This window comes from Papio anubis, chromosome 2 (genome assembly GCF_008728515.1).
Source record: "Papio anubis isolate 15944 chromosome 2, Panubis1.0, whole genome shotgun sequence".
NCBI classification, from domain to species: Eukaryota; Metazoa; Chordata; class Mammalia; order Primates; family Cercopithecidae; genus Papio; species Papio anubis.
In genome coordinates this window covers 42,594,065-42,618,235 of record NC_044977.1, presented here as the reverse complement: position 1 = coordinate 42,618,235, position 24,171 = coordinate 42,594,065, and the positions used below count along the sequence as shown (strand labels likewise).

Sequence of the window (24,171 nt, the reverse complement as noted above, 5' to 3'; positions counted from 1 at the left end):
CAAATCAGTATCATTTTTTGTGTGCATGACATGGGGCCTTACTCTGTCACCCAGGCCAGAGTGCAGTGGTGCGATCTGGGCTCACTGCAGCCTCTGCCTCCAGGGCTCAAGTGATCCTCTCACCTCAGACTCCCAAGTAGCTGGGATTACAGGCATGTGCTACCACGCCCAGCTAATTTTTTGTATTTTTGGTGGAGACAGGATTTTGCCATGTTGCCCAGGCTGGTCTCGAATTCCTGAGCTCAAGTGATCCACCTGCCTCACCCTCCCAAAGTGCTGGGATAACAGGTGTGAGCCACCATGCCCAGTCAAAATCAGTATCATTTAAATGGGTGCTACACTTTTCCTTAACAGAACTGAGCATACTTGGAACACCTGCCATCCAGAAAAACAGGTGAGAAAAGTAAAGGAAGGCTTTCTTCTTACAGTAAAGGTGCTGCTATGGTCTGAATGTTGGTGTCCCTCCCAGATTCTTATGTTGGAACTTAATCCCTAATGTGATCATATTAAGAGGTGGGGGCCTTTAGGAGGTAATGAAGGGATGAGTGCCCTTATAAAAGAGGTTGAAGGGAGCTGCCTTGCCCCTTTGCCACATGAGAATGCAGCAAGAAGGTGCCATCTTGGAAGCAGAGAGTGAGCCCTCCCCAGATATGAATTAGTTGACACCCTGACCTGGGACTTTCTAGTCTCCAGAACTGTGAGAAATAAATTTCTATGATTTATAAATTACCCAGTCTAAAGTATTTTGTTGTGGAAGTCTGAAGAGACTAAAACATGTACACTAGGTAATTTAGATTAGTATTCTGGTTGAGAACTAGAAAACCTGGGGAAAATTTTATCTGAAGGCATCAGAGAGATAAGAAAATAATCCAAAATTCTGAAACCATGATCTAGGATGGGAAGATAATCTGAAGAGATAAGCATGGTATTTGGAGACAATTTTCCTTTAGGGTTGTCTGCTAATTTCAGAGAAGGTGGCTAAGGGACTGAGAAGTTATTGACAGCCTCACTGACCTAGAAGAAAAAATACCAGTTTAGGGCCTGCTGTGGGGTGGCCTTGTAAAAATCCCGCATTTTAACTGGGCACTCTGAAGGGCTACACCTAAGAGTAGGAGGAACTAGAAATGGAACAGCCTCCTGAAGGATTAAAGCCCAGCTTTAAGTGATCTCAAGCTCTGAAACTAGATTAAGGTGAATACCAGACTCCCGCCAGAAAAAACATAAATTCTCTCTGAAAGAAAACAACATCATCTTGATACTTAAATTATCTCCACAGCTTTTCATGTACTATGTCTAGCACTCAATCAAAAATAACTGAATGCATAAAGAGATTTTTTTAAATTACCAAATATCAAACATATACATAGACCTACAAGGGACCAAGATAATGGAATTATGAGATACAAATTTGAAGTAACTATTTTTAATAGAGAAAAAAAATAAGATCAAGCATTTCTGCTGAAATCTGTCAACTATAAAAAGAACCAAAGACAGGTTTCTTTGGTGGTGGCTCATGCCTGCAATCCCAGCACTTTGGGAAGCCGAAGCAGGCGAATCACCTGAGGTCAGGAGTTCAAGACCAGCCTGGCTAACATGGCCAAACTCCATCTCTACTAAAAATACAAAAATGAGCTGGGTATGGTTGTGCGCGCCTGTAGTCCCAGCTACTGGGGAGGCTGAGGCAGGAGGATTGCTTGAACCTGGGAGGCAGAGGTTGCAGTGAACTGATCAAGCCGCTGCACTCTAGACTGGGTGACAGGGCAAGACTCTATCTCAAAAACAAACAAACAAACAAAAGAACCAAAGACAAATTTTATAAAATTTAAAGTAACTCATAGATGAATTTAATAGCATATTTGACAGAGTTGAAAACTGAAATAGTGAGTTGGAAGAAAAGATAGCTAAAATATCCAGTCTGAACCATAGGAAGGAAAAAGAATATGTCATAACAACAACAACAACAAAAAAGTGGGTGATGGCCGGGATCGGTGGCTCACGCCTGTAATCCCAACACTTTGGGAGGCCGAGGTGGGCAGATCACGAGGTCAGGAGATCGAGACCATCCTGGCGAACACAGTGAAACCCCATCTCTACTAAAAATACAAAAAAATTAGCCGGGCGTGGTAGCGGGCGCCTGTAGTCCCAGCTGCTCGGGAGGCTGAGGCAGGAGAATGGCATGAGCCCAGGAGGCGGAGGTTGCAGTGAGCCAAGACCGCGCCACTGCACTCCAGCCTGGGCGACAGAGAGAGACTCCGTCTCAAAAAAAAAAAAAAAAAAAAAGAAAAAAAGTGGGTGAAGAAAAGAAAGGTAAAAGAGTGGAAAATTCAAAAAACAGAGTTAAGAGACTTAGAGAATACAGTGTAAAGGTATAATGTATATAGTTAGAATACCCAAAGGAAATTAGAGAAAACAGAGCACAAGTTTTGAAGAGACACTGACTAGAAATTTTCAGAAATTAATGAGAGACATCAAGCTAACAAGACAACATTCAATAAGTTATGTAAACCTTAAGTAGAATAAATTTAGAAAAAGAATGCCACCTAGTTGTATCAAATCAAAGCAAAACTGCTGAAACCGACGATGAACAGAAAATCTTAAAAGCAGCCAGCTTTTAAATTTGAGAGCTGACTTCTCAATTAAAACAATGGAAGCCAGAAGAAAATGGAATTTTTTTTCAAAGAACCAAAAGAAAATGACTGTCAACCAATAATTCTATGCCCAACAAGATACAAACTTTAAAAATGAAGATAAAATGAAGACATTTTTAGACCAAAACAAACAATAAAATAAAATGCAAACCCCAAACTAAAGAATTTGTCACCCACAGACCTGTACAATAATCAAACAAAAACACTAATGGGTGCTCTTTAGATAGAAGAAAGATGATTACAGATCTGAAGACTGAAGATAAAGAAATAAAGAACAAAATGAATAAATATGAAGATAAATTTGAGTCAATGAATATCAACTGTATAAACAATAATGTCTTGTGCAGTTAAAATATATGACAGTAATAGCCCAAAAGATGGGAGAGGGTTAAATGAAGTTAAAGGGTCCTAAAAACCTTAGATTATCATAGAAAAGGTAAAATTCCAATTTGATAAGTCAAGTGTGCATTCTGTACTTTTTAGGGTAATCATTAAATAGTAAAAGAGTCTATAACTGCCAACCTAACAGAGTCAGGGGAAACTAAGTAATAAATACTTAATCCAGAAGGTAAGAAAGAAGGCAAAAAGAATAGAAAGGGCTGAACAAAATAAAGACGAATAGTAAGATGGTAGGTCTAAACCCAAACTTGTCAGTAATTATATTAAATATAAATGCACTAAATACTCCAATTAAAACACAAAGATGGCCCGACATGGCCCACACTTTGGGAGGCCAAAGTGCAAGGACTGTTTGAGCTCAAGAGTTCCAGACCAGTCTGGGAAACATAGAGACTTCGTCTCTACAAAACTTGAAAAAATTAGCTGGGCATGGTGGCGTGCACCTGTAGTCCCAGCTACTTGGGAAGCTGAGGTGGGAGGATCATTTAAACCCAAGAAGTTGAGGCTCCAGTGAGCCATGCTTCTGCCACTGCACTCCAGCCTGGGCAACAGAGCAAGATACTGTATCAAAAAAAAAAACCCCAAAAAACAAAAAAAAAAACCCTCAAAATGGATTAAAGATTTAATCTTTTTCCCGTTTGCCCTGAGAGTACTCGCCAGAGGCGCTTTTGCAGCTGCAGCATTTACCCCAAGATATCTTCACCATGAACTATCTTGCTTTTATGACTATTTTCACATCACTCTTAGTATATCAACTTTGGAGACAAAAGACATCATTCTACTTATAGCATTCTGTTTTTAGTAGTGGTATTTCCATTTACAAAACAGTAATTCTCAACTGCTGAAAATGTCAAATCCTAGAAAAAGGAGCATTCCTACATGTGATGTTAACATCGTTCTCAAACAGTCATTGGCTAGAGATTCATTTGAGGAATCTGATAGACGATTCTGATGATTCAGATGATTCTGATGTTAGTTCTGTTTAGAAATAACTCCAAGAACAGTTTTTATATTTTCATATTGAAAGTTAGTCAGATTTGCTTCAGCATCAAAGAGCATGTTTATATAAAATTAAATGAGCGCTGGCAGTGAGCTGCACATTTTTTTTCCCCTAAAAGGGAAAAGGGTTCAATGTAAGACTTGAAACTATGAAACTACTAAAAGAAAACATTGGGGGAACACTACAGGACACTGGTCTGGACAAAGATTTTTTGAATACAGCCTCAAAAGACAGGCAACAAAAGCAAAATTGCACAAATGGGATTACATAAGACTAAAAGGCTTCTGAACAGCAAAGGAAACAATAGAGGGAAGAGAAAACTTACAGAATGGGAGAAATATTCACAAACTATACATCCAATTAGGGATTAATAACCACTATCTATAAGGAACCCAAATAACTCAACAGCAAAAAAACCAATCCAATTAAAAAACAAGCAAAATACCTGAATAGACATTTCTCAAAAGAATACACACAATGGCCAACAAATATACAAAAAGAAATGTTCAACATCACTAATAATCAGGGAAATGCACATCAAAACCACAATGAATAGCATCTCACCCCAGTTAGGATAGCTATCACCAAAAAGACAAAAAGTAACAAATGCTGACAAGGATACAGAGAAGGGGGAGTGCTTGGACCCTGCTGGTGGGAATTAAAGAAGTACAGCCATTATGGAAAACAGTACAGAGGTTCCTTAGAAAACAAAAAATAGAACTACCATATGATGTAGCAATCCCATTTCTGGATATATACCCAATAGAAAGGAAATCAGTATATAAAAAAGAAATCTGCACTCCCATGTTTATTGCAGCACTATTCACAATAGCCAAGGTCTGGAAACAACCTAAGTGTCATCAACAGATGAATGCATCAAGAAAATATCGGATATATACACAATGGAATATTATTCAGTCACAAAAAAGAATGAAATCCTGTTATTTGCAGCAACATGGATGTTAAGTGAAATCATGTTAACTGAAATAAGCCAAATACAGAAAGACAAATATTGCACGTTCTCACTCATATGTGGGAACTAAAAAGGTGGATTTCAGGAAAGCAGAACGTAGAATGATAGTTACCAGCTACTGATGAAGAAGGGTGGGAGGATGAAGAGAAGTTGGTTAAGGGGTACAAAAATACAGTTAGATAGAAAGAGTGAGTTCTAGTACTCAATAATACAGTAGGGAAATTACAGATAACAATAACTTACTGTACATTTCAAAATAGCTATAAGAGTTGTAAGGTTCCCAACACAAAGAAAAAATAAATGTTTGAGGTGGTGGATAGCACTCTTACCAATTTGATCATTACACACTGTGTACAGGTATCAAAATATTATATATCCCCCCAAAATGTGCAACAATTACATATCAATTTTAAAAAAAAGAAAAATAAAATAAAAATGTTAAAAGCTGCTAATTTCAATAGCTTCAAAAAGTATCAAATACCTGAGAATAAAGCTAATAAACACACAGAAGGTATCTTTGCTGAAAATTATAAAGCATCATTCAGAGACATTGGGACCTAAGTAAATGAGGAGAAACATAACGATCATGGTTCAGAAAACTCAGTATTATAAAGCAGTTAATTTTGAAAATGATCTGTAGATATAAAAACTCTAATAGAAATCCCAATAAAGGGGGATATTTACTAAATATCAAAACTAGTGCTTATTTATAACACTAGTATAAATAACACAATTTGGTATTGGTGCAGGGACAAAGAGACTAAAGGAATCAAGTCTAGAAATACACCCGTGTATAGAAGGAAACTTGCTTACAACAAAGATGAACAGAGGGCAGTGAAGGAAAAAAATGATCTTTGCAAACACTGATCCTAGGTTAACAAATATCTATGGGGAAAAAAGAAACTTAACCCTTATCTTATAATAAGTACAAAATCAATTCTAGGTTTAAATTCTAGGTAAATGTGACAGGTAAAAGAACAAAGCTCTAGAACAGCACTGTCCAATAGAACTTTCTTTGATGATAGAAATGTTCTCTATCTACACCGTGCAACATGGTAGCTACTAGTCTCATGTGGCTATCCTGCACTTGAAAAGTGCTACACAACTAAGGAAGTTATTTTTTACTTTTATTTCATTTCAATTGGTTTAAATTTCAAATTAAGTTTGAAGTTTATTTTGAATGTGGCTAGTAGCTACTATACAGGATGACACAGTTGTACAAGATAACATATTTATGAACTTGGAGCAAGCAAAGATTTATCTTTATCTTTTCTGCATTACAGCCTCAGTCTGCTAAATCAAACATCTAGAGTTTCTAAGAGTTGGTTTCTAATGATTGCTTTGTAAATTTTTAAACTTTTATTTATTTTTTGAGACCACTGCACCTGGCCAAATAGGGGTCACACTTTCCTGTTTATTTACATGTCTAATGCATTTTTTTTTTAAATTGTATACTGGGCTGGGCGCGGTGGCTCACTCCTATAATCCCAGCACTTTGGGAGGCCGAGGTGGGCAGATCACGAGGTCAGGAGATCGAGACCATCCTGGCTAATACGGTGAAATCCCGTCTTTACTAAAAATACAAAAAAATTAGCCGGGCGTAGTGGCGGGCGCCTGCAGTCCCAGCTACTTGGGAGGCTGAGGCAGGAGAATGGCGTGAACCCAGGAGGTGGAGCTTGCAGTGAGCCGAGACCGCGCCACTGCACTCCAGCCTGGGCGACAGAGCGAGACTCCGTCAAAAAAAAAATTGTATACTGTATGTTGTGGATGATACAATAAAGAGATTCTAGATTCTTTTACTTTTTCTAAAATGGTTGACTTTTGTTCTAGTAGACAGTTCAATTATTGCTTGATTACCTTGAGGATGTGTAGGCCTCATTTTGTGCTTTATAAGCATAGATCTCCAAAGTGTCTCCTCTTCAGATTTTTGTCTTTGTTTATGATGGGTCTAAACTAGAGTAAGCCTTTCTCTATCTAGGACATGGTCCTTGATTCTACAGTTTGACTGGGCCAGAACTCCAAGACAATGCTTGACCTCTTCTATCTTTGTTCTGCTTTCAATCCATACCATTCTCTCTGTTAAGCCTCTAATAGCTTTGCCCTTTATATGTGCAGCCCATTTCTCAGCCAAAGATTACTGGAGTCCCCACAAAGTCCTCTGGGGAGCTCCCTTCTGCACAGCTCTCTTCTTTACATGTTGGTAAGAAAAAGGTAGCCCAATAGTGGGCAAGAGACTCAAACTGGTATGTCACCAGAAAAGGATATTCAAAATATCCAATTCACACTGAAAAGACACCACAGAAGTCACTACGATGGCATACAACTGCACAGCTATCAGCACGTCTAAAGTGAAAAAGACTAATATCATCACACAAGTGGCAAATGATGTGGGATGATGAGAAATTTCATGTATTGCTGGTAGGATTATACATGGATACCACCACTTTGGAGAAGTTTGGCATCATCTACCAAAGTAGCATATACTATAACCAGCAGTTCCATTCCTAGATATGTATCCATTAGAAATGTATATAGAAGTGCATAGAGACATGTATGAGAGTGTTAATATAGCATTGTTTGTGGTTGTCAAAAAAGGTTAACAATCCAAATGTTCACTAAAAGCAGAATAGACAAATTGTTGTTTTTTTTTTTTTTTAACTCATACAATAGAATATCACATCAGTGTGTTTTCTTCTATTTACCTCTCCATATTTCTCTATCCTCTTTTCTACCGTGCTATCTGGAAGCAAAGAGAAGGAATGGATGGTATCAAGCATATAGGTGAAATGGTTATTTTTAAAGAAATGAAATACCCTTATTTGGAGCCCACAGAGAAAGTCAGAAACTAGATGAAGAAATAGCTATATAATTGATGATGGGATCTTAGTCGTCTTCATAAGGTATGAAGAAAGGATAAAGAATGGAGTCAACAAAACTAAGATTTCCTTCCTTTCTTAAAAAGCCAGTAGTATCATTAATAATGCCCAGAGAAATGTGAAATTCATAACTATTGTCAAAATCAAGGAGGAAAATCAACATTATTTTTTACCTATTCCATAAAGATCTTGCTTTTGCAACAATGGTATAGGACAATGTTTTACCCAGTCCTTGAAGCTAAAACCAAGAACACGTAACCAGTATTTATAAATCAAATGAATGAAAATACCTACAACATATAAAGAAATAAAATACTTACTTGGCTGACGTGCGCTGGTGTTAAAATTAAGTCCAGAACTCCAGACCAGCCAGCAAATACACCAAGTGGTATGGCATATGCTAAAGCAATCATCAAAAATCTAAAATTGCTGTGAATGAGAAATAAAAGGAAACATAGCAATAAATTAAAAATCTAGAATAAACATAGTCATGAAAAATGTATGTCATTTGGAAACTGGAACACCAGAATCAGAAAATATCTACAGAATAGCCATTATTAAAAACTAAAATAACATGCTGGGAAGGTAGCAGGCGAAAGGGAATGCACACACACTGCTGGTCCAAGTGTAAATTGGTTCAGCCACCAGGGAAGGCAGTTTGGCAATTTCTAAAAGTACTTAAAAGAGAATTACCATTTGACCCAGCAATCCATTATTGGGTATATACCCAAAGGAATATAAATCATTCTAGTATAAAGACACATGCACGTGTGTATTCACTGCAGCACTATTTACAATAGCAAAGACATGGAATCAACCTAAATTCTCATCTATGGTAGACTGGATAAAGAAAATGTGGTACAAATACACCATATATATAATACTCCTCAGACATAAAAAAGAATAAGATCACAACCTTTGCAGCAACACGAATGGAGCAAGAGGCCATTATCCTAAGTAAACTAACAGGAACAGAAAAGCAAATACCACATGTTCTCACTTACAAGTGGGAGCTAAACATCAAGTACATATGGACACAAAGAAGGGAACAACAGACACTGGGACCAACTTGAGGGTGCAGGGTGGGAGGAAGGTGAGGACAGAAAAACTACCTATTGGATACTATGGTTATTATCTAGGTGACAAAATAATGTGTACACCAAACCCCCATGACATGTAATTTACCCATGTAACAAATCTGCACATGTACCCCGAGCCTAAAAGTTAAAAAATATATATGTATATATACATACATATGCACATACATGTATATATACATATGAATAACTATATATACATATATATGTGTATATACATGTATATACATATATAGTTATTCTTCAAGAAGTTCAAAGTGGCAAGCTTTATAAAAGAAAAAGTCTGTCAGTTAATAAAAAATCTGTGAGTTAATAAATTCAAGCTTCTGAAATTTTTTTTTTTTTTTTTTGAGACTGAGTCTGGCTCTGTCGCCCAGGCTGGAGTGCAGTGGCCGGATCTCAGCTCACTGCAAGCTCCGCCTCCCAGGTTTACGCCATTCTCCTGCCTCAGCCTCCCGAGTAGCTGGGACCACAGGCGCCCGCCACCTCGCCCGGCTAGTTTTTTGTATTTTTTAGTAGAGACGGGGTTTCACCGTGTTAGCCAGGATGGTCTCGATCTCCTGACCTCGTGATCCACCCGTCTCGGCCTCCCAAAGTGCTGGGATTACAGGCTTGAGCCACCGCGCCCGGCCTGAAAATTTTTTTTTTAAGATGGAGTTCCATTCTTGTTGCCCAGGCTGGAGTGCAATGGTGTGATCTCGGCTCACTGCAACCTCCGCCTCCCTGGCTCAAGTGATTCTCCTGCCACAGCCTCCCAAATAGCTGGAATTACAGGCACCTACCAGCACACCCAGCTAATTTTTGTATTTTTAGTAGAGACAGGGTTTCGCCATGTTGGCCAGGCTGGTCTCGAACTCCTGACCTCAGGTGATGCACCCACCTTGGCCTCCCAAAGTGCTGGGATTACAGGCGTGAGCCACGGCACCCGGCTCGCTTCTTGAAATTTTTTATTTTTACAAGAAAAATATTTTGTTCATATTGTTTAAAATTCTCAATGTTTATTATACAGATAACCAATATTATTTCATCAAATGGGTAGGTAGTTTAAAAAAACCTCTGGCCAGGCATGGTGGCTCATGCCTGTAATCTCAGCACTTTGGGAGACCGAGGTAGGAGAATCACTTGAGGACAGGAGTTTGAGACCAGCCTGGGCAAGATAATGAGACCTCATCTCTATAAAAATATTTAAAAATCAGCCGGGTACAGTGGTGTGCATCTGTAATCCCAGCTAATTGGGAGGCTGAGGCAGGTGGTTACTGTGTGCTATGGTCATGTCACTGCGATCTGGCAGTACTTGACAAATCAAGCTTAGACTATTTTATGACCTAGCAGTCATGTTACAGGGTCTATTTTCCAAATAAATTTTCAGGTCTATGGTGACGTGAATGAGGATGTCACTGCAGTAGTGTTTGTGGTAACAACAAATTGGAGGCAATCTGGGTACCCAATGAGAATAAGTAGATGAAATGTGATAAATTAATGCCATGGAGTACAAAGAACTAGGTGTACACACGGCAGCAGGGGTGCACCTTGAAACAGTGCTAACATCACAAAATGAGAGTTGTCCAGACATTACATGCCTCCTGATGAAAGGAGGCAGCATCACTTATGAAGTAGTCTTGTAAAACAAAAACAAAAGCAAAAATAAAACCTGAATCACAACATATTTCTAGTTAACAATTTACAGGAAACACAAAGGAGAGGGGAACATGTCAAACTATACAATGAGGAAATCAACAAAATCCAGACGTTGGGAATAAAAGTGCTGGCTCCTCAACAATTAAATTATAAGAAACAAAGAGCCATGTCAAGGAAATCTATAGATTCTAAGGCACTTTGGACCAATTGCAATGTGTGGACCTAATATGGAAACTGTTCAAACAAACTGTTAAATGTTTATGAGATAATTGAAAATTTAAACACTGATTTGATACTAGCAAATTATTATTTAAAAGTTTTTAGTTAAAATAACGGCACTATATTTATGTTAAAAAGAGTCTATTTTTGACATATATTGCACATACTGAAATATTTCTAGATGAAATGGAGTTGTCATCTGGGATTTGTTTCATGATGCAGGAAGCTGGGAAGTGGGAAGTGGGTGGTACAAAGATGAAACAAGACTGGTTGTAAACTGACTGACAATTGTCAATACCGAGTTATAGGGGTTATACTATTCTACCTTTGTATATTATTGTAAACAAAGATGAAACAAGACTGGTTGTAAACTGACTGACAATTGTCAATACCGAGTTATAGGGGTTATACTATTCTACCTTTGTATATTATTGTAACATTCCAAAATGAAAAGTTAAAAAATAAAACCCATGTAGTACTTAGTGAAAAATGTCAAACAGAATGACATCCACAGTATGTCATAATTTAGATGAATTAAACACAGATGCATACAAAACAGTACATACACTGCAAAAGTACAGAGACAAAGAGATACACATTAAAGGCATTTGAGAAGTGGCCTGGGTTTGGGGAGGGAAATGGGAGAAGGAAATACAAACGACGAAAAAATAGATTAATACATGTGTTCACGTGTTGGCAAATAATCTGACCCAGGAAGCAATGATTTCAGGAATTCTATGAGAGACTGGGGTTAATTACACTGGTAGGAAGGGAATGGGGCATGGCAGGCCCAGAGAACTCCCCAGGAGAGCCCAAAGGTAGAAGCTGGCAATCGTGCACAGTAAGCAATAAAAGACAAAGGAATGTTAGGTACTGGTGAAAAGGACTTTTTATAGAGAAGGAAGATCTTATACTTTATGGTTTAAACAGAATGAAGAGTTTGACTCCAGGGTAATTAGAAGTAAACACAAGTCAAAGTGGTTGGAGGGACAATTTTTTTTTTTTTTTTTTTTTTTGAGACGGAGTCTCGCTCTGTCGCCCAGGCTGGAGTGCAGTGGCCGGATCTCAGCTCACTGCAAGCTCCGCCTCCCGGGTTCACGCCATTCTCCTGCCTCAGCCTCCGGAGGGACAATTTTAAGTTAACTGTTTTTCCTTGTCAGAACAATCTTGTACATAACGCCTTGGCTTAAAATGCTTCAGTGACTCATTATTTCCAACAGAATAGTCCAAAATTATTAGTATGTCATAATATGACCCCAATCTACCTCTCTACCTTTCTCTATTGCTATCTAACATCTGCAGCTAGGTTTGCAGGGAAAAAAATTTATTTAAGTGGCATTGTTTTTAAAAAGTGATCATCTTATTTATTTTTTATTTTTATTATACTTTAAGTTCTAGGGTACATGTGCACAACGTGCAGGTTTGTTACGTATGTATACATGTGCCATGTTGGTGTGCTGTACCCATTAATTCGTCATTTACATTAGGTATATCTCGTAATGCTATCCCTCCCTCCTCCCCCAATCCCACAACAGGTCCCGGTGTGTGATGTTCCCCTTCCTGTGTCCAAGTGTTCTCATTGTTCAATTCCCACCTATGAGTGAGAACATGCAGTGTTTGGTTTTCTGTTCTTGTGATAGTTTGCTGAGAATGATGGTTTCCAGCTGCATCCATGTCCCTACAAAGGACATGAACTCATCCTTTTTTATGGCTGCATAGTTTTCCATGGTGTATATGTGCCACATTTTCTTAATCCAGTCTGTCACTGATGGACATTTGGGTTGGTTCCAAGTCTTTGCTATTGTGAATAGTGCCGCAATAAACATACGTGTGCATGTGTCTTTATAGCAGCATGATTTATAATCCTTTGAGTATATACCCAGTAATGGGATGGCTGGGTCAAATGTATTTCTAGTTCTAGATCCTTGAGGAATCGCCACACTGTTTTCTACAATGGTTGAACTAGTTTACAGTCCCACCAACAGTGTAAAAGTGTTCCTATTTCTCCACATCCTCTCCAGCACCTGTTGTTTCCTGACTTTTTAATGATCGCCATTCTACCTGGTGTGAGATGGTATCTCATTGTGGCTTTGATTAACATTTCTCTGATGGCTAGTGATGATGAGCATTTTTTCATGTGTCTGTTGGCTGCATAAATGTCTTCTTTTGAGAAGTGTCTGTTCATATCCTTTGCCCACTTTTTGATGCGGTTGTTTTTTTCTTGTAAATTTGTTTGAGTTATTTGTAGGTTCTGGATATTAGCCCTTTGTTAGATGAGTAGATTGCAAAAATTTTCTCCCATTCTGTAGGCTGCCTGTTCACTCTGATGGTAGTTTCTTTTGCTGTTCAGAAGCTCTTTAGTTTAATTAGATCCCATTTGTCAATTTTGGCTTTTGTTGCCATTGAAAAAGCGACCATTTTAAACTGTCATCTTACAAATGTGTGCCACTAATCACAATTCAACCTAACTTTTTTTTAAACCTATTATGTGAAAGGCAATGTACTATGTACTATAGAGAAGTGATTTTCAAAAACTTTTCACTTTATTTTTAGTAAGAAATTTATTTTTACTTTGTGACCTACCCATATATATGCAACATATACACTGAAACAAAAGTCTAAAAGAAGGTATCCTTATTTCATGTGATGAAATAATATTTTCAATTCTATTTTATTCCATTCTATTTTGCTTAAAGAAAATAGCTGTCAAAACACTGAATTAGTTGGCTGTAAACCAAAGTTTGAAAAACAATATTACATAGCATTTGAAATGTGGCTGGTGCAACCAAAGAACTGAGTTTTTAATTTTATTTCTTTTTAACTAATTTAAATCTAAACTTGAAGCAGAAGCAGTGAAAGGTACTTTTCCATTAAACATAACTCTGTTTGGTAGGAGTACATTTCCCTTGAACAGCTGCAACACTAAGATATTATTATAGTGTGCATGCTGGGGCAGGTGTTGTCTCTAGTATTATAATCCATCACTGATCTTGGTGTCAATGAACGGATTCAGTTCTAATTATTTTTTTCTACACACTGATGTGACATGTGACATTGTAATTTGTGTATTTGAATATTTCCTGTAGAAAGAAGAGACCAAAATAGAAGAAGGCATGTTGCAAACTTCACAATGAATGGCAATTACAATTTGCTGCAGCAGAGCAAAATAAAATGTCTGCTGTGGAAAAAAAGTTTAGAATAATTAACTGAATAATATTAAAAGACATTTTAGCAAACACATGGTCAATTTTATAGACATTTCTTTTCAATGATCAAAAAAGAATTAAGAAAATTAGTTGCCTGAAATCAGAATTAAATGTCGGACAAACATTTAAATGATTTTTAACAGATCGGAACTTATAATTTGGCCAGCTATAAAATGGTTTGGATCCTCGTACAAAAATAAAAGCATTTTAGATGAAGAGATGGTAAAGGAATTGTTTTTAGCTATGGTAATTTGTTCAAAATTATGGGGAAAATAATAAAAATAGTATTCTACAGAAGTGTTAGATCTGCAATTAAGCCCCAAACAATGGCCTATAGAATGTAAGATCCTTTTTAATGATAGCAAATACCTGTTGATTCAAAATTTCAGAAACTGTAATTATTTATTTTTAACTTAGGATAAACAGTGCAATACAAGAGACATTGTTCAATGAATACTTTTTTAACTGTAAATTTAGTGATACCTAAAGTATTCCACTTAATTCCACTGGAAATCAAGTATTTCCAGTAAAAATTTAATGTCCAAATTGACATGTGCTTTAAGTGCAAAATATCCACTGGATATCAAAGATGTTATATGAATAAAAGACTGTAACATATTTCATTAATAAGTTTTAATATTGATTACATGTTAAAATAATGTTTTAGATATGCTTGGTTAAATAATATGCTACTAAAATTGATTTTACTCATTTCCTAAAACTAATTTTACTTAATTTTACTTATTTCTAATTAATTTTACTTATTTTTCCTTTTAAAATAAGATTATTAAAAATTTTCAAAGATTTTTATCCCAAATATACAAAGAATTAAAACAATTTTTTTAGAATTTCAACAGCTTTTGGGGTACAAATGATTTTGGTTACACGGATGAACTGGATAGTGGTGAAGTCTGAGATTCTGGTGCACCTGCCACCTGAGTAGTGTACAGTGTACCCAATATGAAGTTTGTTATCCTTCACTCACTGCCATCCTCCCCATTCTGAGTCTTCAAAGTCCACTATACCACTCTGTCTTTGCCTACTCATAGCTTAGCTCCCACTTATAAGTGAGAACATAGAGTGTTTGATTTTCCATTCCTGAGTTACTTCACTTAGAATCATGGCTTCCAGCTCCCTACAAGTTGATGTACAAAGCATTATTCTGTTCTTTTTTATGGCTGAGTAGTATTCCATGGTGTATATATACTCATTTTCTTTTCCCACTCATTAGTTGATGGGTACTTAGGTTGGTTCCATATCTTTGGAATTGCAAACTGTGCTGCTACAAACATGTATGTGCATGTGCATGTGTCTTTTTCATACAAAGACTTCTTTTCCTTTGGGTAGACACCAGTAGTGGGATTGCTGGGTTGAATGGTAGATCTCCTTTTAGTTCTTTAAGGAATCTCCATACTGTTTTGCATAGAGGTGGTACTAACTTACATTCCTACCAGCAGTGTATAAGCACTCCCTTTTCACCACATCCATGTCAACATCTATTGTTTTTTGACTTTTTAATAATGGCTATTCTTGCAGGGGTAAGGTGGTATCTAATTGTGGTTTTAATGTGCATTTCCCTGATGATTAGTGATGCTGAGCATTTTTTCCTTTTTTTTTTTTTTTTTTGGGCTGTTTGTATGTCTTCTTTTGAGAAATGTCTTCTGGTAATGTCATTTGCCCACTTTTTGATGAGTTTTTTTTTTTCTTGCTGATCCATTTGAGTTCCTCGTAGATTCTAGATATTAGTCTCCTGTCAGATACAGAGCTTGCTTGCAAATATTTTTGCCCATTCTGTGGGCTGTTTGTTTACTCTGATGTTTATTTCTTTTGCTGTACAGAAACTTTTCATTTAATTAGGTCCCATTTATTTATTTTTGTTTTTGTTGCATTTGCTTTTGGGGTCTTAGTCATGAATTCTTTGCCTAGGCCAATGTCCAGAAGTATTTCTCTGACATTATCTTCTAGAACTTTTATGGTTTCAGATCTTATATTTAAGTCTTTGATCCATTTTGAGTTGATTTTTGTATAAGGTGAGAGATAGGGATCCGGTTTGATTCTTCTACTTGTGGCTTGCCAGTTTGCCCAGAACCATTTATTAAATAGGGTGTCCTTTCTCCAATTTATGTTTTTGTATGCTTTGTTGAAGATTAGTTGGTTGTATGTATTTGGCCTCATTTCTGAATTCTCTATTCTGTTCCATCGGACTGTTCCATTGACTACTTTCATACCAGTACCATGCTGTTTTAGTAACTATAACCTTGCAGTATAATTTGAAGTCAGGGAATGTGATGCCTCCAGATTTGTTTCTTTTGCTTAGGATTGCTTTGGCTATTTGGACTCTTTTTTGGTTACATATGAATTTTAGGATTTTTTTTTTCTAATTCTGTGAAAAATGATGTTGGTATTTTGACAGGAACTGCACTGAATCTGTAGATTGTTTTGGGTAGTATGGTCATTTTCACAATATTGATTCTTCCAATCTATGAGCGTGGAATGTGTTTCCACTTGTTTGTGTCATCTATGACTTCTTTCAGCAGTGTTTCATAGTTCTTGTAGAGATATTTCACCTCCTTGGTTAAGAATATTCCTAGGTATTTTAATTTTTTTGTAGCTATTGTAAAGGGGATTGAGTTATTCATTTGATTCTCGGCTTTCTCATTGTTGGTGTAGAGCAGTGCTACTGATTTGTGTACACTGATTTTGTAACCTGAGAGTTTACTGATTTCATTTATCAAATCTAGGAGTCTTTTGGAAGAGTCTTTAGGGTTTTCTAGGTATATGATCTTATCATTGGCAAACAGTGATAGTTTGACTTCCCCTTTTTCCAATTTGGATGCCTTTTATTTCTTTCAGTTGCCTGACTGTTCTGGCTAGGACTTCCAGTGATTTCAAACTGAAGTGGTGAATGTGGGTATCCTTGTCTTGTTCCAGTTCTCAGGGGAAATATTTTCAAGTTTTCCCATTCAGTAAGATGTTGGCAGTGGGTTTGTCATGTATGGCTTTTATTTTGAAGTATGTCCCTTCTATGCCTAGTTTGTTGAGGGTTTTTATCATAAAGAGATGCTATTGAATGCTTTTTCTCCATCTATTAAGATGATCATATTGTTTTTGTTGTTAATTCTGTTTATGTGATATATCACATTTGACATGCTTATTTTAAATAATTTCTGGTATGAAACCCACTTGATCATGGTGTATTGTCTTCCTGATGTGCTGTTGGATTCAGTTAGCTAGTATTTTATTAAGGATTTTTGTATCTATGATCATCAAGGCTACTGGCCTGTAGTTTTCTTTTTTGTTATGTCTTTTTCCAGTTTTGGTATCAGGGTGACACTGGCTTCATAGAATGAGTTAGGGAGGAGTCCCTCTTTCTCAATCTGGTTTTGGTATCAGGGTGATGGCTTCACAAAATGAGTTAGGGAGGATTCCTGCTTTCTCAATCTTTTGGAATAGTTTCAGTAGGATTGGTATCAATTCTTCTTTGAAAGTCTGGTAGAATTCAACTGTGAATCCATCTGGCCAATCTGACCATGGCCTTTTCTTGGTTGGCAATTTTTTTTTTCAAATTAATATTTTATTATTTTTAATTGCTTGATTTTATTTATTTTTATTTATTATTATTTTTTATTATACTTTAAGTTCTAGGGTACATGTGCACAACGTGCAGGTTTGCTACATATGTATACATGTGCCATGTTGGTGTGCTGCACCCATCAACTCATCAGCACCCATCAACTCGTCATTTACATCAGTTATAACTCCTGATGCCATCCCTACCCTCTTCCCCCTCCCCATAATAGGCCCCGGTGTGTGATGTTCCCCTTCCCATGTCCAAGTGATCTCATTGTTCAATTCCCACCTATGAGTGAGAACATGCGGTGTTTGGTTTTCTGTTCTTGCGAAAGTTTGCTGAGAATGGTTTCCAGCTGCACCCATGTCCCTACAAAGGACACGAACTCATCCTTTTTTATGGCGGCATAATATTCCATGGTGTATATGTGTTCGTTGGCAATTTTTAAGTTACTGAATCAATCTCATGGCTCATTATTGGTCTGTTCAGGGTTTCTATTTCTTCCTGATTTAATCTAGGAGGGTTGTATGTTTCCAGAAATTCATCGATTTCCTCTAGATTTTCTAGTTTGTGTCCATAGAGGTGTTCATAGTAGTCTCGAATGATCCTCTGTATTTCTGTGGCGTTGGCTGAAACGTCTCCATTTTCATTTTTAATTGAGCTTATCTGAATCTTCTTTTCTTGGTTAATCTAGCTAATGGGCTATCAATTTGGTTTATCTTTTCAAATAGCCAACTTTTTGTTTTACTGATCTTTTGTATTTTTTGTTTCAATTTCACTTAGTTCTGCTCTGATCTTTGTTTTTTCTTTTTTTCTGCTACCTGTGGTTTTGGTTTGTTACTGTTTCCCTAGTTTCTTGAGGTGTGACATTAGGTTGTCAATTTGTAATCTTTCAGACTTTTCAATGTAGGCATTTAGTGCTATAAACTTTCCTCTTAGTGCTGCTTTTGCTGTATGCCAGAGGTTTTAATAACTTATATCACTATTATGGTTCATGTCAAAAGAATTTAATTTCCACCTTGATTTCATTGTTAACCCCAAAATCTTTCAGGAGCAGATTGTTTAATTTTCGTGTGTTTGTACAGTTTTGAGGGTTCCTTTTGGAGTTGATTTCTAGTTTTATTCCACTGTGGTCAGAGAAGATGCTTGATATGATTTTGACTTTTAAAAATTTATTGAAAACTACCAGAAAATGTAAGATTCCTTATGTGGCTTGCATTTTATTCCTATTGGACAGTATTACTGCAGCAGATATAAAGTCATAGATACTACTTCTTTACCACAAGAAACTTACCATTTGGGGAGAGGAACCCAAGAAAAGAAAGAACCAATTAAGAGAGAGTTGTTGGAAGAATCAATTAAAAACTCCTCACAACTAACTACGAAAAAATTTCAAATGACAAAGTATAGTGGTCCAATTGCAAATCATAACCAATAGTGGTGTTTTATATATCCCAAGAATTAAATTCAGTACTGGGCATTTGAGCCTTCAAGAGCAGAGTTTAATCTAACTACAGTTAAGTTATACCAATAAAAATAAATAATATATTAGGCTTCTTAAAGTATGATCCTCCTGCTGGTACATAAAATGATTTCAGTTGATATGAGAATAATATTATTTATTTTATTCACTTTGTATTGACTATTGCCTGCTTATTTTAATATGCCTTAACAAATATATAATAAATTAAAATAATGTGCATATTAGGAAAAGTATAACACATAGAATTCATAATTTCACAGACACTATTGTATGATATAGATTCTTTATATCACACAATTTCAAATACAAATCAAGTTATTTAAGAAAAATAAAATATTTGATTTTTAAAACATTAAGCAAATAATAGTATAGGTGATATACAGAGAAGGCAAAAATTATAGAGGTTTTTGTTTTTGGTGATTTTTCAAGATAGATTTCTGGTAGGAAATCTAAAATATTCAATTAGTATTTTATCAATTACTACCTAATCAATAGGTTGCTGAAAAATTACTATCTTAAATTATTTTTTAAAAATCTGAAGTTATCTTGAAGGTGTCAGTCAAAGCCATCCAATGACTCTCAGTATATTTACCTTAATAATCTACAGACGCTTCTCCGATAACTCAACCGCTGGCTAGCTGCAGCAACACTGGGAGGAAGAGGAGGTCGGGGTGGGAAATAAGCTAGTGTTGCAGAAAATATTAAGCAGACAACTCCAAATTCTGAAAGAAAAAGATAGGTAAAATGTTAACCAGGCCACACAAAAAGTTGAATACTTCAAGTATTTATTTGTTTTTTCAAACAGGGTCTCACTCTCTCACCCAGGCTGGAATGCAGTGGCATGAACATGGCTCACTACAGACTTGACCCTCCTGGGCTCAAGTGATCCTCCTGCCTCAGCCTCCCAAGTAGCTGGAACCACAGATGCATGCCACCATGCCAGGCTAATTTTTATTTTTATTGTTTGTAGAGATAGGGTCTCACCATGTGGTCCAGGCTGGTCTCGAACTCCTGAGCTCAAGTGTCGTTCAAGCCATTCTCTTGCCTCAGCCTGCCAAAATGCTAGAATTACAGGTGTAAGCCACCATGCCCGGCCTCTCAGGTATTCATTTATCTAACACATATTTACTAAGCATCAACTGAGTCTGAGGCTCATAAAGATAAGCAAAATATAGTATCTAGCCAAGATTGCTCAGTCTAGTTTAAAAAAAAAAAAGAATATATAAAGATACAAATTCAGCAAGTAATTGGTTAGAGGTTATACTAACAATGACGCATATGCTGGTGCTATGGCACATAGATAAAAAGATTGAGGAAGTAAACAAATGTTGCCTTATGGAGAAAATATTAAAAGCCAACAATACGTTACTATAAAAGAGATTGTGAAACAGGTCTAGGATGATTGTCTAATAAGTATGGCACTCAGAAAAAAAACTGGTAAGAAATAACAGGATAGGAGGTTTGTTTGATTCATGATAGGATAGTCTGATGCACTGTGTAAGACAGACCCAATTTACAGATTGTACGGGAAATCTGAACAAGAAAGCATCCAAAAATAAGAAACCAAGAGACAGAGAATAGAATTTAAACACAAGAGTAGCTAATGTAGAGTATTAAAAAATCAGAAGTAAAATGAACACCCAAACAATCTTAATTTGTCCCCATTATAGAAGGGAAGGTTCTAGCATCCCAACCTTTCCCTCTATAATTCTGGCACTTGGAAGTTCCAGCTTTTGATAACTGTGTCCAATTTTGTAGAAAAGCACAGCACTAGTAGAAAAGTCAGGAAACTTGGAATATAGACCCGTCTATGCCATTAATTAGCTTGTAATTTGAACAAATCCCTTAATCTTTCTAGGCCAATAAAGGGATTGAATTTAGGGATTTCTAGAGGTCCTTTCAGTTGGATCATTTTAATTCTAGGGCTATTCTTAGCAAAAAGGACAACATTCCTATAAGACAATTAACCACAGATAATTCTGTTTAATGCAGTTAGAAGTTTAAAGATTCCTATTTTTTTAAACAGAAGATTGTTAACAGATTCCTTTTTCTTTTCTTTTTTTTTTTGGTGTTCTCAATTTGTTTATTCTTTGTCAATCTGAGGAGCAATAAGAAGTTAATGAACTGTTCTAATTTAGAGTTATTTTAATTATTAGTAATACTGAATAAGCACCTAAAATATGCATATTGGCCACTTGTATGTCTTCCGTGATTGCCTTATTCATATTCTTTGACCCTCTATTGGCATTTTTGTAAACAACTTCACTGAGATATAATTCACATGACATACAATGCACACATTTAAAGTGCACAATCTAGTGGTTTTTCATTTACTAGCAGAATTGTACAGTCATAACCACAATCAATTTTAGGATTTTTTCAACATCCCAAAAAGAAACTCTGTACCCATTACTCCCAATCTCCCAGCCCTAGGCAACCTCTGCTCTACTTTTAGTCCCTACAGATTTGAGTATTATGGACATTTCCTATAAATGGAATCATATAATATGTGGTCTTTTATGACTGGCCTCTTTCACTTTGCATAATGCTCTCAAGGGTCATCCATGTTGGAGTATCAGTGCTTTACTATTTTTTATTGTTAAATAATATTCCATTGTACAGCTATACCACATTTTATTCATCCACTCATCAGTAGACAGACATCTGGGTTGTCTCCACTTTTTGGCTATTACAAATAATGCTGCTATGAACCCTCATGTATACATTTTTACATGGGTGTATGTTTCCATTTCACTTGGATACATATCTAGAAATGGAATTTCTGGATTGTATGGTAATCTTTGTTTAACATTTTGAGGAACTGTGAAACTGTTTCTAAAGTGGCTACACCATTTTAGATTCTCATGTATGGGAATGTATGAGGGTGCTAATTTCTCCACTTTCTTGCCAACACTTTATTATTTTCCATTTTATTGATTCTAGCAATCCTATTTGGTGTGAAGGGTATCTTATCATGGTTTTAATTTGCATTTCCTTAATGACTAATGACACTGAGTATCTTTTCATGTGCTCGATGGACATTTGTGTATTTTCTTGGGAGAAATGTGTTTGAGTCCTTTGCCCACTTCTTAATGGCATTGTCTTTCTGTTGTTGAGTTGTAAGAATGCTTTATATAATCTGGATATAAGTCCCTTATCAGATATATGATTTGCAACTATTTTCTCCCATTCTGTGGACTGTCTTTTTCACTTTCTGGGTTCTTTGAACCACAAAAGTTTTAAATTGTGATGAAGTCTAACTTATCTTTTTTCCTTTGTCACTTGTGCTTTGGATGTCTTATAAAAAGGCTTCACCTAATCCAAGGTCATAAAGATTTACTCTTTAGTTTTCTTCTAAGAGTTTTATAGTTTTAGCTCTCACATTCAGGTTTGAGTTAACGAGGTGGTTCAAATTCATTCTTTTGAATTTGGATATTCAGTTGTTCCTGTACCATTTACTGAAAAGACTTTTTCCCTTATTATCTTAGGACCCTTCTGAAAAATCAATTGACCATAAATGTAATGGCTTATTTTTTAGAATCTCATTTCTGTTCTACTGATTTATATGCCTATCCTTATGCCAGTACTATGTTATCTTGTAGCTTTGTAGTAAGTTTTGTAGTTGAGAAGTGTGAGTTCTCCAATTTTGTTCCTTTTCAAGATTGTTTTGGATATTGCTGGTCCTTTGCATTTCCATGTAAATTTCAGGATCGCCTTGTCGATTTCGGCAACAAAGGCAGCTGGGATTTTAAAAGGGATTGTATTGTATTTGCAAATAAATTTGGGGATATCTTCACAATATTAAACCTCCCAACATGAACATAGAATGTCTTTCCATTTATTTAGGTCTTCTTTAATTTCTTTCAACAGTGGTAGTCTTCAGATTACAAGTTCTACACTTCATTTGTTAATTTTATTCCTAAACATATTCTTTTTGATGATATTGCAAATTGAATTGTATGTTAAGATTGTTCATTGCCAATATATAGACATACAACTGATTTTTACATATTAATCTTGTACCGTAAAACTTTGCTAAGCTCTTTTTTTAGATCTAATAGTTTTTAGTGAATTGCAGAGAATTTTCTATATTCAAGATCTCATCCTTTTCAACAGAGACATTCTTTACTACTTCCTTTACAATCTGGGTATCTTTTGCTTTTCTTGTTCAGTGATACTGCCTAGAACCTCCAGCACAGTTTTAAAAAGGCATGGAAAAATGGACATCCTTGTCTTGTTCATAACCCTAGAAGTGAAATGTGATGTTACCTGCAGGTTTTTTGTTTGTTTTTTGAGACAGAGTCTCACTCTGTCACCCAGGCTGGAGTGCAGTGGTGTGATCTTGGCTCACATTACAACCTCTGTCTCCCAGGCTCAAACGATTCTCGTGCCTCAGCCTCCCGAGTAACTGGGATTACAGGCATGTGCCATCATGTCCGACTATTTGTTTTGTACTTTTAGTAGAGATGGGGTTTTGCTATATTGGGAAGGCTGGTCTCAGACTCCTGGCCTCAAGTGATCCTCCCTTTTTGGCCTCCCAAAGTGCTGGGATTACAGGCATGAGTCACCATGCCAGGCCTCTTGTGGGTTTCTAATAGATGCTTTTTATTAGGTTGAGAGAGTTCCTAATTCATTGATTGTTTCTAGTTCATTGAAAGGGTGTTGGATTTTTCAAATGCTTTTTCTTCATCTTTTAAGGTGATCATGTTTTTTTCCCTTTTATCTGCTGATATATTACATAAATTGAGTTTTGAATGTTAAACCAACCTTGCATTGCTGGAATAAATCCCATTTAGTTATGGTATATCAACCGTTTTATGATATATGTTGCTGGAATCAGTTTGCTCATATTTTATTCAGGACTTTTTGTTTATACTCATCTGAGATCTGGATCTCTAGTTTACTTTTCTTATGTTACCTTTGTCGGGAATAATTTAAGAATCTTTAACTTTTTAAAATGACAATCCTAGCACAGTATTTTGAATAGAATTAAGTCAAGGGACAGTATTTCAGAAAGGCAGATTGGCAAACATGAAAGCAATGAAGAAGTAACTGGGAAAC

At 36.3% G+C, this 24,171-nt stretch overlaps 1 protein-coding gene across 3 annotated transcripts in view; it reads right to left on the bottom strand.

Moving 5' to 3' along the window:
• The window catches only part of SLC49A4 (solute carrier family 49 member 4), an 84,706-nt gene that overhangs the window by 26,667 nt on the left and 33,868 nt on the right, over positions 1-24,171 (bottom strand). For all 3 annotated transcript variants that reach the window (XR_002520297.2, XM_021934121.2, XM_021934123.2), the window contains exons 4-5: positions 19,703-19,832; positions 8,217-8,325 (exon numbers count right to left, since the gene is read on the bottom strand). Coding sequence is in view for 2 of the 3 variants with exons in the window: in XM_021934121.2 (XP_021789813.1) it covers positions 8,217-8,325; positions 19,703-19,832 (239 nt within the window). In the remaining variant the exon portion in view is untranslated. The remainder of the gene's footprint in view (positions 1-8,216; positions 8,326-19,702; positions 19,833-24,171) is intronic.